General features: G+C 40.4%; 2 protein-coding genes across 2 annotated transcripts; one reads left to right on the forward strand and one right to left on the reverse strand.

Annotated features, from left to right (window-relative positions):
• The first annotated feature begins 2,941 nt into the window (after positions 1–2,941).
• LOC109213288 (chlorophyll a-b binding protein CP24 10A, chloroplastic-like) lies at positions 2,942–4,259 on the forward strand. The gene is made up of 2 exons (XM_019377071.1): positions 2,942–3,262; positions 3,450–4,259. The coding sequence occupies exons 1-2, from the start codon at positions 3,039–3,041 to the stop codon at positions 3,997–3,999; spliced, it is 774 nt and encodes a 257-aa protein (XP_019232616.1). The 5' UTR covers positions 2,942–3,038; the 3' UTR covers positions 4,000–4,259.
• A 135-nt stretch (positions 4,260–4,394) lies between these two features.
• LOC109213289 (3-hydroxyacyl-[acyl-carrier-protein] dehydratase FabZ-like) lies at positions 4,395–9,064 on the reverse strand. Its single transcript, XM_019377072.1, has 4 exons — positions 8,762–9,064; positions 8,620–8,680; positions 8,287–8,431; positions 4,395–4,915 (listed from the first exon to the last, which is right to left on the reverse strand). Exons 1-4 carry the CDS (start codon positions 8,973–8,975, stop codon positions 4,664–4,666), a joined length of 672 nt encoding a protein of 223 aa, XP_019232617.1. The 5' UTR covers positions 8,976–9,064; the 3' UTR covers positions 4,395–4,663.
• Positions 9,065–12,259: the final 3,195 nt, after the last annotated feature.

Here is a 12,259-nt window from a genome sequence, read left to right on the forward strand (position 1 = left end):
CAATTCAGACTCTCCTTGCACAATTCTGAGTATGTCGGTCTTTTGGGCCTGTACCTTCCTGGAACCGGCATGGCCTTGATAAAAGAATCCGCAAGCATATCGAAGGAATCTATTGAGTGCTCGGGCAAAAGTGAATACCATGTCAAGGCTCTTTTGTAAGGGTAAGACTGATTCAATTTCGTGCGGAGCTAAGTCGTTTCCTTTCGCTGTCGTTGTATAGGTGGTGATGTGCTCCTGAGGATCCGAAGTCCCATCATGTTTTGGCACGTCTGGCATTTTGAACCACTTCGGGATCAACTCCGGTGCCGTGCTTGGTTTGAACGACAACTGGGTGTACTTCTTTGAATCTGATCGTTTCAACACCGGCGGTGCGCCCGGGATTTGATCCATTCGGGATTTTATCTCCCTCATAAACCGCATGAGTTCGGTTTTAAAGGGATCACTCTCTTTATTGTTACCGGATCTGTCGTCGTTCACCCCGGCCCTGTCGAAAGTGACCTCATCCCTCGGGGTGTTGTTATCAATCCTCTGTGCTATTTGGTTTGTGGGAGCACTGGGAGGAACTAGACCTCTACCATTCACATTGTCGGAGGCACCCGACAATGCTTGCTTGAACTCCGTCATGACCTGATTTTGTCGGGGAAGATGGACCATAATAGCCCTTTGTTTCTCCCTTAAAGATTCTCACCGTTTCCACATTGTTCTCGTCTTCAGCATCATTTGGAGTTGCCTCACAAACGTGTTGTGGATATTGCCCGCTATGGATCGAAGTGCCTACGCCCTCCTCGTTGCGGCTATCGTTGATTGAATCTTCATGTTGAGGCTGATTTTCTTGAGCCTCAACGTTTTGCATGATATTGACAACGTTATCTACCATTTTTATGACTTTTTGCTAAGAAACAAAGAATTAAACAGGTTAGTGATAGATGCAAAGATCAATTCAATTATACAACTGTCTAAGCCCCATGGTGCGCGCCAAACTGTTTATCTGTAAAATGATATAGTTGAATTTGTAATATGGTTTATAGATAAGCGAATCGAATTTATCCCAAAAAGATAAATAAATTAAATAAAATGTAAGACTTAGCGTTAAAATTGAAATAAGGTAGTCAATAGCCTGATTCCGGGAACGGATCTTCCGAAGTCAGTAATAGCAATATTAATAAGCAAGAAATGAAATGTTATTGATCTTTTGAATAGTGTATAACATAAGTTTGTCAGAAAATTCATGTCCTTATAATAGTTGTTGAAATCACTATTTATAGTTATACTTAGGGAACAAGGTCCTAGGATCAAGCCTCTCTTAAATGACAATTATGGGGGCCGTTGAAGAATCTGTAACGGCAGGCTATGAATGCCATAATTCTCTATAACGAACTATGTATTTCATATTCCAGAATACTCTTTATTGAATGCTACCGGGTGATAGGCAGTCGTGTGTCTTCATTAGCAATCTTTCCTTCGGGGGCTCTCCGGTGGTAACCGAAGCTGCTTGCCTCGGTCTTGGTTTTCACCTGTCTCACTTTCCGTCTATCTATGGGTCCACATGTCGCTCTATTATAGGAGTATTTAATTATCAACCAATTTTATCCTATACAATAGAGAATCCACTTTCGTGTAATATTTTCACAATTAGGGTAGTTATAAGCTAATTATACATTAATCGATAACCTAATAAAATGATAAATAACGTGGTATGACAGATTAAACTACATTGATAGTTTATGTATTTTTTACCCTAACTCGAATGAAAAACTTTGGTTGCTATTAGGGGTGTCAATGGTTTGGTTCGGCCGGTTATTTTATAAAATTTATACCACACCGGTTATTTCATTTTGTATAACTAAAATTAGACTTTTCAAAACCATCCCAATCATCTCGATTTTTTGGTATTTTTCTGAAAATGTCACGCAAGAGTTGCTAGTTAAAGTTAGAATGCAATAATGTTTAATTGCATGACTTTGCAAAACTCTCTAGACATTTTTACTATTTTAAAAGTGATCATCAAAGGAACATGAAAGATGTCCAGAATAGAGATTCATCCCACTATTCTATGGTAATATAAAACAAATTAAGCCAAAATAAGAGAAATATAACTCATACGAGTGGAAAGATACTAATCGAGTTGGGATTCAAGAATAGAGCTTATTAAAAGACTAGAATCCAACAAGAGAAATCTAAATTATACGAGAGGAGAAATACTCAATATCTTGTGGCTTGCTACTGAAGATCGTCGTAATACCTAGTGGCTTGCTACTCAAGATGTTAGAACTAATTTAGTTTCAATATGAGTAGTAGAATAGGTTTGTAAGTTGGGACCTTGGATATTAATTATTTGGTCACTTACAGTCATTTTCATAATCCCAAGACTCAAGAAAAGGAGCTTCTTTGTTAGTTTTAAACTTAGTATATAAAATATATTTTTTTATATATAAATTAATTCGGTACGGTTCGATATTTTCTCGATTTATTTTTATAAAATAAAAAACCTACTCGATTATTCGGTACAACTATAAGTTTATATAAAAACTTATGATTTTATTAACATAAATCTCATAATCGATTTGATACGGTTTGATTCGATCAATTTTTAAAGATCCATTGACACTCCCGGGCACTATTCACAAATTTCAAGTAGTGGTACTACATAAACATTAGCAACCGCATGATAGTTCAAAGAACTAAGTAGAAGCTATGTGATACACAAATTGTTCAAGCATTTGAGAGGTTGGAGAGTGGGGCATTACAGACCATGCAGATGCATATACTACAGGGGAAGGAATTGTCCACGTGGATGGCACAAATTAAATAAGGGAGATAGAGATGGAGCTGAACATCTTATTGGTCCGAAATCTATCCACTAGAGATCATAGATTTCATCTGCAGATTTCATTTATCCTACTTGGCTCCTAACAATCTGGCCTTTTGATCTCATACCCCATATAACTAGGAATCTCACTTCTACGTTCAAACAATAAAACAACCATCCACACAGCTTGTTTTACACAAACAAAACCCATAAGCGTGTAGAGAGAAACATGGCCACCACATCTGCCGCTGTGCTTAATGGCTTGAGCTCCTCTTTCTTGACTGGTGGCAAGAACAGTCAGGCATTGTTGGGTTCTCCGGTTGCCGCCAGTGTTGGTGGTCTTGCCACTCCCAAGAGGTGCATTGTGGCGGCAGCAGCTGCTCCCAAGAAATCTTGGATTCCTGCTGTTAAAGGTGGTGGCAATTTGCTTGACCCTGAGTGGCTCGATGGCTCGTAAGTTCACTTTATATCTCCTACCCTCAACCTCCATCCACTGGAGACGAATCTAGGATTTAAAATTAGTGTATTCAGAACATGTATATATGGTTCGAGCTGAAAGCTTGAACCCTGAACTTGCTTTAGATTCGTCTCTGCTAATGTTTCATTTTTCGCAAAGGCTTAACTGCATTTGAACTTGCAGGCTCCCTGGTGACTATGGTTTTGACCCACTTGGTCTTGGCAAGGACCCTGCATTCTTGAAATGGTACAGAGAAGCAGAGCTCATTCACGGCAGATGGGCAATGGCTGCAGTATTGGGCATCTTTGTTGGTCAAGCCTGGAGTGGCATTCCATGGTTCGAGGCTGGTGCTGACCCCGGTGCTATTGCACCTTTCTCTTTTGGATCACTTCTTGGCACTCAACTTCTACTCATGGGGTGGGTTGAGAGCAAAAGGTGGGTGGACTTCTTCAACCCTGAATCTCAGTCAGTAGAGTGGGCAACTCCATGGTCCAAGACTGCTGAGAACTTTGCCAACTTCACTGGAGAACAGGGTTACCCTGGTGGCAAATTCTTTGATCCCTTGTCCTTAGCTGGTACACTTCAGGACGGTGTTTACATCCCTGACACAGAGAAGCTTGAGAGACTAAAGGTTGCTGAGATCAAGCATGCTAGACTTGCTATGTTAGCCATGTTAATTTTCTACATTGAGGCCGGGCAAGGGAAGACACCCCTTGGAGCTCTTGGTTTGTAAGGAACTTCATATTATTAAAAAATTGCTGTAAAGAATTGGATGTAGAAAGAAGAAACCAAGGCATGGACTAGTCACTTCATGCTTTCCCCTCTTGTGATAATTTAAATCCTTCCCCCTTGAAACAGTTTATCATCTTACAAAAACTATAGTTTAAGGAAGATTTAAGTTTGCTTTGGCCCAAGCGGGAGAGTATGTAAAGTGTAACAATGCAGAGGCAGTGCTATGGTAGTAAAAATTCCAGGTAACTGATTCATGAATCATGAATTAATCTGACGAAGCTAGTCCAAGAATGAGCATAATTTGCAGTCACAGATGAAAATTTGAACAAAATGCTTCACAAACCTCACCAATGGCAGTATAGTCTTGCTTCTTCCTGGTTATAAGATCAAAATATCATACAATAAGAATCAGGATTCTCATATCAATGCACGTAAGGACAAAGAACCCTCAGTCACAGACATAGAAATTTCGCATTCATCCTGAATGTAACATACCATTTGGTTTATCTTTGGCAAGGACAGAAACCAAAAGCTCATAGATTTCAACTACTCTTCAGATGAAAAAGAAATTTATGAGATTCCCTAGTTTAACATTTATAGGGGCGGATGGAGGGAGAAAAACTGATCAAGGTGCAAAAAAGTTTCCTAGTAATAGCTTCACATCATTACTCACTGCCTGTAGCCATCAAGAACTCACCCTCGCAGACTACATCCCCTCCTACATATGCCTTTCCTTCCATCTTTGCTATTCCAAACCGTTTCTGCAGCTTGATCAGTGTCATTCTCATTACTAAAGTATCTCCAGCGATCACTGGCTTCCTGAACCTTACTTTGTCTATTCCAGCAAAGAAGAAGTTCTCTCTGGAGCCTCCCACTTCAGGTTGTAGCATGACCAGGCCACCAACTTGGGCCATTGCCTGAATTGACAGAAATAGACACCCATCAAAGTTTGATAAAATTAAAATCTTACAGCAAGAAAGGTAAGATAACCAAAGAAGTCAAAATTTAGACAACTTCAAATAAATAATTTGAAAAGAAGATGAAAATAAGTGATAAGCTTTGCATTCAATGTTGCATGATCCTGCAACTACAACTCGTCCTACCTACACATACCATTAACTTCCCTCCCTTTCCTCGTGAATTGTTGTAACACTTCTTCATTTTAAACTGAATTCTAGAACTCCCTTTTAAAAACGAAAGATTCACCTTGTAGTTCTGCCTGTATTTGGTATACTGAATACTGATAATCTAATACTCTAGGGTCTGGGATAGACTGATGTGTTAGGAACAAATCCGAAAGGGCTGGATATTTGGACTTCCTCAATGTCATAGAGAATAGGTGTATCTAAACCCAGGGTGATTACCTGAAAAAAAGGAGGCTGATTACAGCCCTAGCAGTAACTAAAGTCATGTAGTTAGTATTCTCAGAGACCATCAGGGTGTGGTCCTCCATGCTTTTTGTACTATACCAATGGAGTCCGGCTATCACCTTTTCATTCAAAAGTGACTCTACTTCCACTTATATTATGAAAAACTATAAAGAAGATAATTAAAATTATCACACCGTTAAAAGCATTTTGACAAGAGGAATAAGTGTTAAAATTTCAAAACAGCCTGTACATTGCTAGTTATCACACATAATCTTCCATGTTATAATGACAATAGGTACAAGAAGCTCCACTAGAGAAGGTTTCCAAGAAGGATAGATCATAATAGTTGTCAATGGAGGAATCTGGGGTCCATATAACAATTAGTTGTCCCACCAAAATAGTAGGCACACATTTTTCATTTTTTGATCAGTTTTTTTTTTTAATCAGGTCAGGCACACATTTTTCATTGATTAACAAATCATGGTAAGCATGCATTACACTATAGAGCATATCTTAGCATTTTATGGCAGTATCAAAATTCGAAAACTATCGCCTTATTATAGTTTTATCTTCCATCCAGAAGGGTCGCATATTTACCCATGGATGAAATATGCATCAATACAACCACTAATTTCTCTCAAACAATCACAAATGTTTCATATAAGGGCAAATCAGAAACTGTGCATATAACAAGTATTTCTAAAGGGTTCAAATGCCCAATATCACCAACCACACGAGAACAAGAAATTTTTTGATAACCCACTAACCACCCAAGAACATTTATATGCCAAACAAAATGTCTGAGCTATCACTTGAAAAGTGTTGACCAGGACTCTTCTTCGAGCAATGAATTGCTGTTGTTCTAAATCTTCTAGAACTTCATTAAATTTCTATTATATTGTACAACCAATCACCATTCTTATACAAAAAATCATTCTGTCATTTGTAAACTACTGCAATGTGATCTTGTTATTTTCACGCCCCATAAATTCTCAGCATTTATGAAGTCCCATGTCCAGAAAGTCCCACGTCCAGAAGATGAAAGTAGCTGAAATGAGTATGTTGAGATGGATGTGTGGGCATACCAGGAAGGACAAGATTAGGAATGAAGTTATTAGGGGCAAGGCAGGAGTGACATCTGTGGAGGACAAGTTGCGGGAATCTAGGTTGAGATGGTTCGGGCATATGAAGAGGAGAGACATAGATGCACCGGTCAGGAGGTGTGAGGGGTTGTCCATGGAGGGTCTGCGGAGGGGAATGGGAAGGCCTAAGAAGTATTGGGGAGAGTTTATTAGGCAGGACATGTCATTGCTTCAGCTTACCCGAGGATATGACCCATGATAGGAAGGTGTGGAGATCGAGGATTAGGGTTGTAGGTTGACAATTAGTAGTGTGTTTCTCCTACTACCAGTAGTACTAAGACTATTTTTCGTATTATCTTAGTCATGGTGCTTTATTATTACATGTTGTGTTTGTTGTTGTTGTTGTGTCATTCACGCCCGTCACCATAATGCATTGTTGTCACCTTTGTTTACTACTTGACTGCTTTATCTTATCTCTACTATTCCTTGAGCCTAGGGTCTATCGAAACAACCTCTCTATCTTTATATGGTAGAGGTAAGGTCTGCGTACACACTACCCTCCCTAAACCCCATTTATGGGATTAAACTGGGTTTTTTGTTGTTGTTGTTGTTGTTGTTGTTTAAATTCTCAGCATTGACTCGTACTCCTATTGTTTCTGAGCCTATAAATGACGGTGTAGAAGTTTTACCCATCTCTCTTTCCCCCCCCCCCCCCCCTCTGTGCGCGCGCGCGTGTGTGTGTGTGAGTGTGTGTTTAAACGTGTCATATCCTCAGCTCTAAAGCAGTAAAGCCCTACATGTCGTGGGGACGACAAGTGACAAAGAGTTCAGCCTAAGACAGAGAACCTGAAAGAGATAATCAATCAGAGCTCATGGCTCTTTAGCACTCTGTCATAGATATTGCAAATAACTTGTCGCTTCCAAATGTTCTCCAAAGATTGGTGTGGTACACTACTATATGATCTAATGCTGAACTATGGTATGAGTATGACTATTATTAGTAGTGCATAACCATCTTCCAAAAGCTTGGAGTGGGTACCAAGAAAAAAGGAGGAGACTTTGCTTCTGAATCAGAAGAGTCAAATGCTGATGGATGATCAAACGTTTGCTGGAGCTAGCTCTACATGTTCAAAATAGAAAGAAGAGAAAGAAAAAAAGGGAAATGACCAAAAGGTTAAGGACATAGTAAGTGATGTGTTCTTTTTAATGAGTACATAGTATGCATTGCTTTAAAAGCTTTCCCCAAAAATTCCACTATGGTAAATAGCATTTCACTTGAGTTCCAATTTCACAAAAATGGCAGGAGATTCTTCTTAACTGAACTATTTCGTCTTAGTGAAAAAATCAGTAAGAGAGTCATTATTTTATAAGAAACAGTTCACTCAGCAGAGCAGCAAATCCTATTGGCTCTCTATATTCTTTTAAATTGAGGATTAACTTCAGTTATCTTCTTGATCTCACATTTTCACTTGGACAAATAACCAAGGTGAGAAAAAAGTTTACTTCAGGTAGAAGATTCTGAAATGATAAACAAGTGGATACCTAAGAGGTAAAAGAAAACTCGTAATCGACTGCTGAAGAAATTTCCAAGACGAGTCAATTATCTCATTTTTCATAACCGAATAGAAGCACTCTTCCAATTAATATCGGAAACCTAGCGACAATAAGAGTAAGGACTTCACCAATCTGTTTAATAACAACATGAACCAACATGCTATAGGGAAAAGTTCAGAACAATCATGAGTAATTAGATTGACATGAGAATCTGAAATAGGTAATACGAAACTAAAAATTCATCCATTTTCAAAGATTTGAAAAGAGGAGTCATAAACATACCTCAACCATGAGGACACCAGGCATGATTGGCCTCTCAGGGAAATGCCCAGGAAAGAAGTTATCATTGATCGTCACATTCTTTATTGCCACAGCTGACACTCCCGGATTGTATTCAATCACTCTATCCACTAGAAGAAACGGAAAACTGACAAAATCCGGCCCTAATTAGTAATCCCATCTCACATTACTGAACCAAATGAATCAATCAGCTATGCCTCAAATATCCCAAACTAGTTGGTGTCAGCCATACAAGTCCTAATATTAATTCCACACTATTCGAGTCCATTTCATTCCAAATAAAAACATTTATACAAAGAGATAAGAAATGCATACCGATGGGGCAAAATCTCGCGAATCTGATTTATATCCATCACAGTAGGAAATGCTGGGTACCCTATAAACAAATGAAGATTTCAAACATTTGAAGGAGCTAAAGCAAACAATTATGGAAAGAAAGAAGCAAATACATGCATACTCAATTCAATTGGGGTATCATTTTCTGGAGAAGCACAGTTGGTGATGAAACTAGTATTGCGGGTCTTGTTGAAATGGGTGGACAGTGAATTAGATCTACAGACAACAAGAGAGTGTTTGAGCATTGAACTAGGCAAAGGTAAAGACGCATTCTCAAAGCCTCTTTGAGAGGTGAGAGTGGAGAAGATAGATTGTGATACAGCCATAGAAGCCATTGGTGAATATTCGACTGAAGGACAGAGTATGGAGTAGAGGCGGAGCTAACAACGTTTGCTGACACTGAAAAGTGGAACTGAAGAAGTCTGTTGAACAACCTTATTAGTGTGGGAAGCTCATCCAATGTAACTACTGGCCTGTTTGGTCAAGCTGCAAAAATCAGCTTATTTTGAAAATTATTTTTTTTTAAAAGTGCTTTTCTCAAAAGTACTTTTGGTGAGAAACAGTTTGTGTTTGGCTAATTAGTTTAAAAAACACTTCTGAGCAGCAATTAGTGTTTGGCCAAGCTTTAAAAAACTGCTTCTGAGCGTATTTTTCTCAAAAAAAGTGCTTTTGGAGAGAAACTACTTTTTTCTGCTTCTTCAAAACTGCTTCTGCTTCTCCTAAAAAGCACCTTTTTTTTTCCTTCCAAAAGCTTGGCCAAACACCTCAATTTTTTGCCAAAAAAAAGTATTTTTGGCCAAAAAAAAAGCTTGGCCAAACAGGCTATACCACAGCTGTCTGACCCCTGTACTCTTTGAAGCTAATGATTATTTTTCCACAATTAATGAGGAGTAATAGCTTAGATTTATACGTATTAGTATAATTTAGATTACTAGGGATACTTGCGTTGCACGTGTAAGCTTGTCTATTAATAAAAAAAAAATTGTATATAACAAAATAAAATGTGTGAAATAGCAATTAGCGTTGTAATAGATCCAATATGCATTTAAATGGAAAATAAGTGTCATTATATTAACGTAATAGGTGAGCTCATAATTGTTGGATATTGAACCTGACAACATGAATAATTTAATTAGTTATATAACATTTACAATAATAGATGTTGTATTGGATGAGATATTATGATGTAATGTTGTTGTAGACTTGTATCCTCCCTATAGAAGATGTTCTTGGTGTATGTTCGGTTGCTTCAACTAAACTATTATGGCCAAAATTTTTATTGTTGGCATCAATATTCGTCCTTGTATAGGGTCAAATTTGACTCTCAGCATCTCTACGCCAGTGGGTACGCCCAATAAGTGTACGCCTGCCAACGTAGCGGGTACGACTCGGCCGTGGGGGCAAAAGCGACATCGTTTAGGACTCAATGTTTTCACTAGGGAGACGTTACCTATCTTTGTAACTTTTTGATTCTTTCGAGGAAGGTCTCCTATTATATAAAGGAGACCTTCACATTGTAAAGAGGGCATCTGATCTAATACAACTCTCTCATTTTTCTGGCTTTCTCTCTCTATCTCTACTTCAAACGAACGCATCTTATTGAGTTCATACTGTCCCTTTGCAATACTAGATCTACAACAATATTATCATCTTTGCATCTCTAGGATTATTATATTTGATTACGATTTACCCTTTTTCTACTTGTGATTATTTTTTAGCTTACAAAGTATATTGTTAACTTTTGAGCCAAACAATTTGGCGCTGTCTGTGGGGATTTCGAGAATCAAAACCATAGTATCCACCTAGAGATCAACCAACTACCACTCTCTACACTTAAAAAAAAAATAGAAAATGACCGAAAATAACACAAGATCGAAAGCTATATTGGGTGTCACTACCAATCTCCTTGGCCCTCTCAACGAGGCCAGTGACGATGGCATCCTGAATACAACCCCTAGCATCACACCGGGTGCAGAGATCTCACCTTCCCCATCCGAAGGTCTGACGATCTTGCACGAAAAAGGAGCTTCCACGTCTGCGGTTACGGAAGCACCCTCAGCGGTCAAAGAGCTACTGGAAAGATGGCTAACAAGCGCTCTAAGTGGCTTGGTTGAGAGATCACCACAAAGTAACATCGGATGTACACCAATGGTAGGTACCACTGCTGCCGTGGGTGAACCGGAAGTTACACTAGCAAATAACAAACCCATCGAGACAGACCAACGATGGCACGCTAACGGCCATCCTAAAGAAGATGGAAGAAATGGAAAATGAAAACAAGGCGCTCCGCGGTCAGATGAAGGAACATCAGGAGAGGGTCGACAAGATCCCCGGTGCTCCCAAGTTGCTACCAAAGCGCGACGTGGGAAGATTCGTTGAACAACCATACACTGAAGAAGCTGCCCCTCACTCCACCCCAAAAACCTTCAAGATGCCACCCTACTTGAGGGTATATGACGGAACCACAGATCCCGAGGATCACCTGATCCACTACGTCACCGCTGTGAAGGGCAACGACCTATCGAAAGAACAGGTACCGTCGGTACTGCTGAAGAAGTTTGGCGAGACATTGACAGGAGGGGCCTTAACATGGTACTCTCAGCTACCGGCTAAGGCAATATCAACGTTCGAGGAAATGGCAGATAAGTTCGTCACAGCCCACGCAGGCGCGAAGAAAGCGGAGGCCAGGGTCAACGACATCTTCGCCGTCAGGCAAAACACAGGAGAGGGACTCAGGGACTTCCTGGCAAGGTTTAACAGGGTAAGGATGAGTCTACCAAACGTATCGGAAGGTATGGCAATCGCCGCTTTCCAGAACGGGCTAAGCAGAGATGGTTCGAGGGCAACCAAGAAGCTGCTGAGCCGCCTCATGAAATATCCCCCTACCACATGGGAGGAAATCCACAACGCCTATTGCGCCGAGGTACGAGCGGACGAGGACGATCTTAATGGGCCAACCCAACGGCTAACAGCGATACACTCGGAAACGAGGAGAGATCAACGGAACGAAGGACGACGAGAACAACTCCCCTGCTCCAACAGAAATCGACATCAGCCATACACCAGATCCTCCCATCCACCACCAAGGCATACAGACGCGCTACAGCGACACGTCGCCCCACTCCGAAACGAAAGAGGTACGCCCCCTTTATTAACCGCCCATAACTTTTGTGTATCTCCTTCAGAAATAGTGTACGCACTGGAGAAGCTGGGCACCAAGGTGCATTGGCCGCAGAAGATGAAATCAGACCCTGCCACAAGGAAATCAAACGCCCTATGTGAGTTCCATCAGGAACGGGGACACAAAACCGAAGACTGCATAGGCCTACGGCAAGAGGTGGTCAGGATGCTGAACCAGGGATACCTGAGGGAGTTACTCAGTGACAAAGGGAAAATCAACTTTGCACGCGGACGGGAACAATCCCACGGGCCACCGAAGCCACCTTCCCCAGCGCGCACGATAAACATGATCGTCGGAGGCGGCGACGAGTCAGTGATCAATCACGTCAAGCTCGCCACCGCACACAGACTAAAGCGGACCATCGCCCATGAACGGTATGACGACTTCGAAGACAGTATCACCTTCGATAAGTCTGATGCCGACGGTTTGTCTTTCCCT

The sequence above is a fragment of the Nicotiana attenuata genome, unplaced genomic scaffold (assembly GCF_001879085.1).
Source record: "Nicotiana attenuata strain UT unplaced genomic scaffold, NIATTr2, whole genome shotgun sequence".
In the NCBI taxonomy this organism is placed as follows: domain Eukaryota; kingdom Viridiplantae; phylum Streptophyta; class Magnoliopsida; order Solanales; family Solanaceae; genus Nicotiana; species Nicotiana attenuata.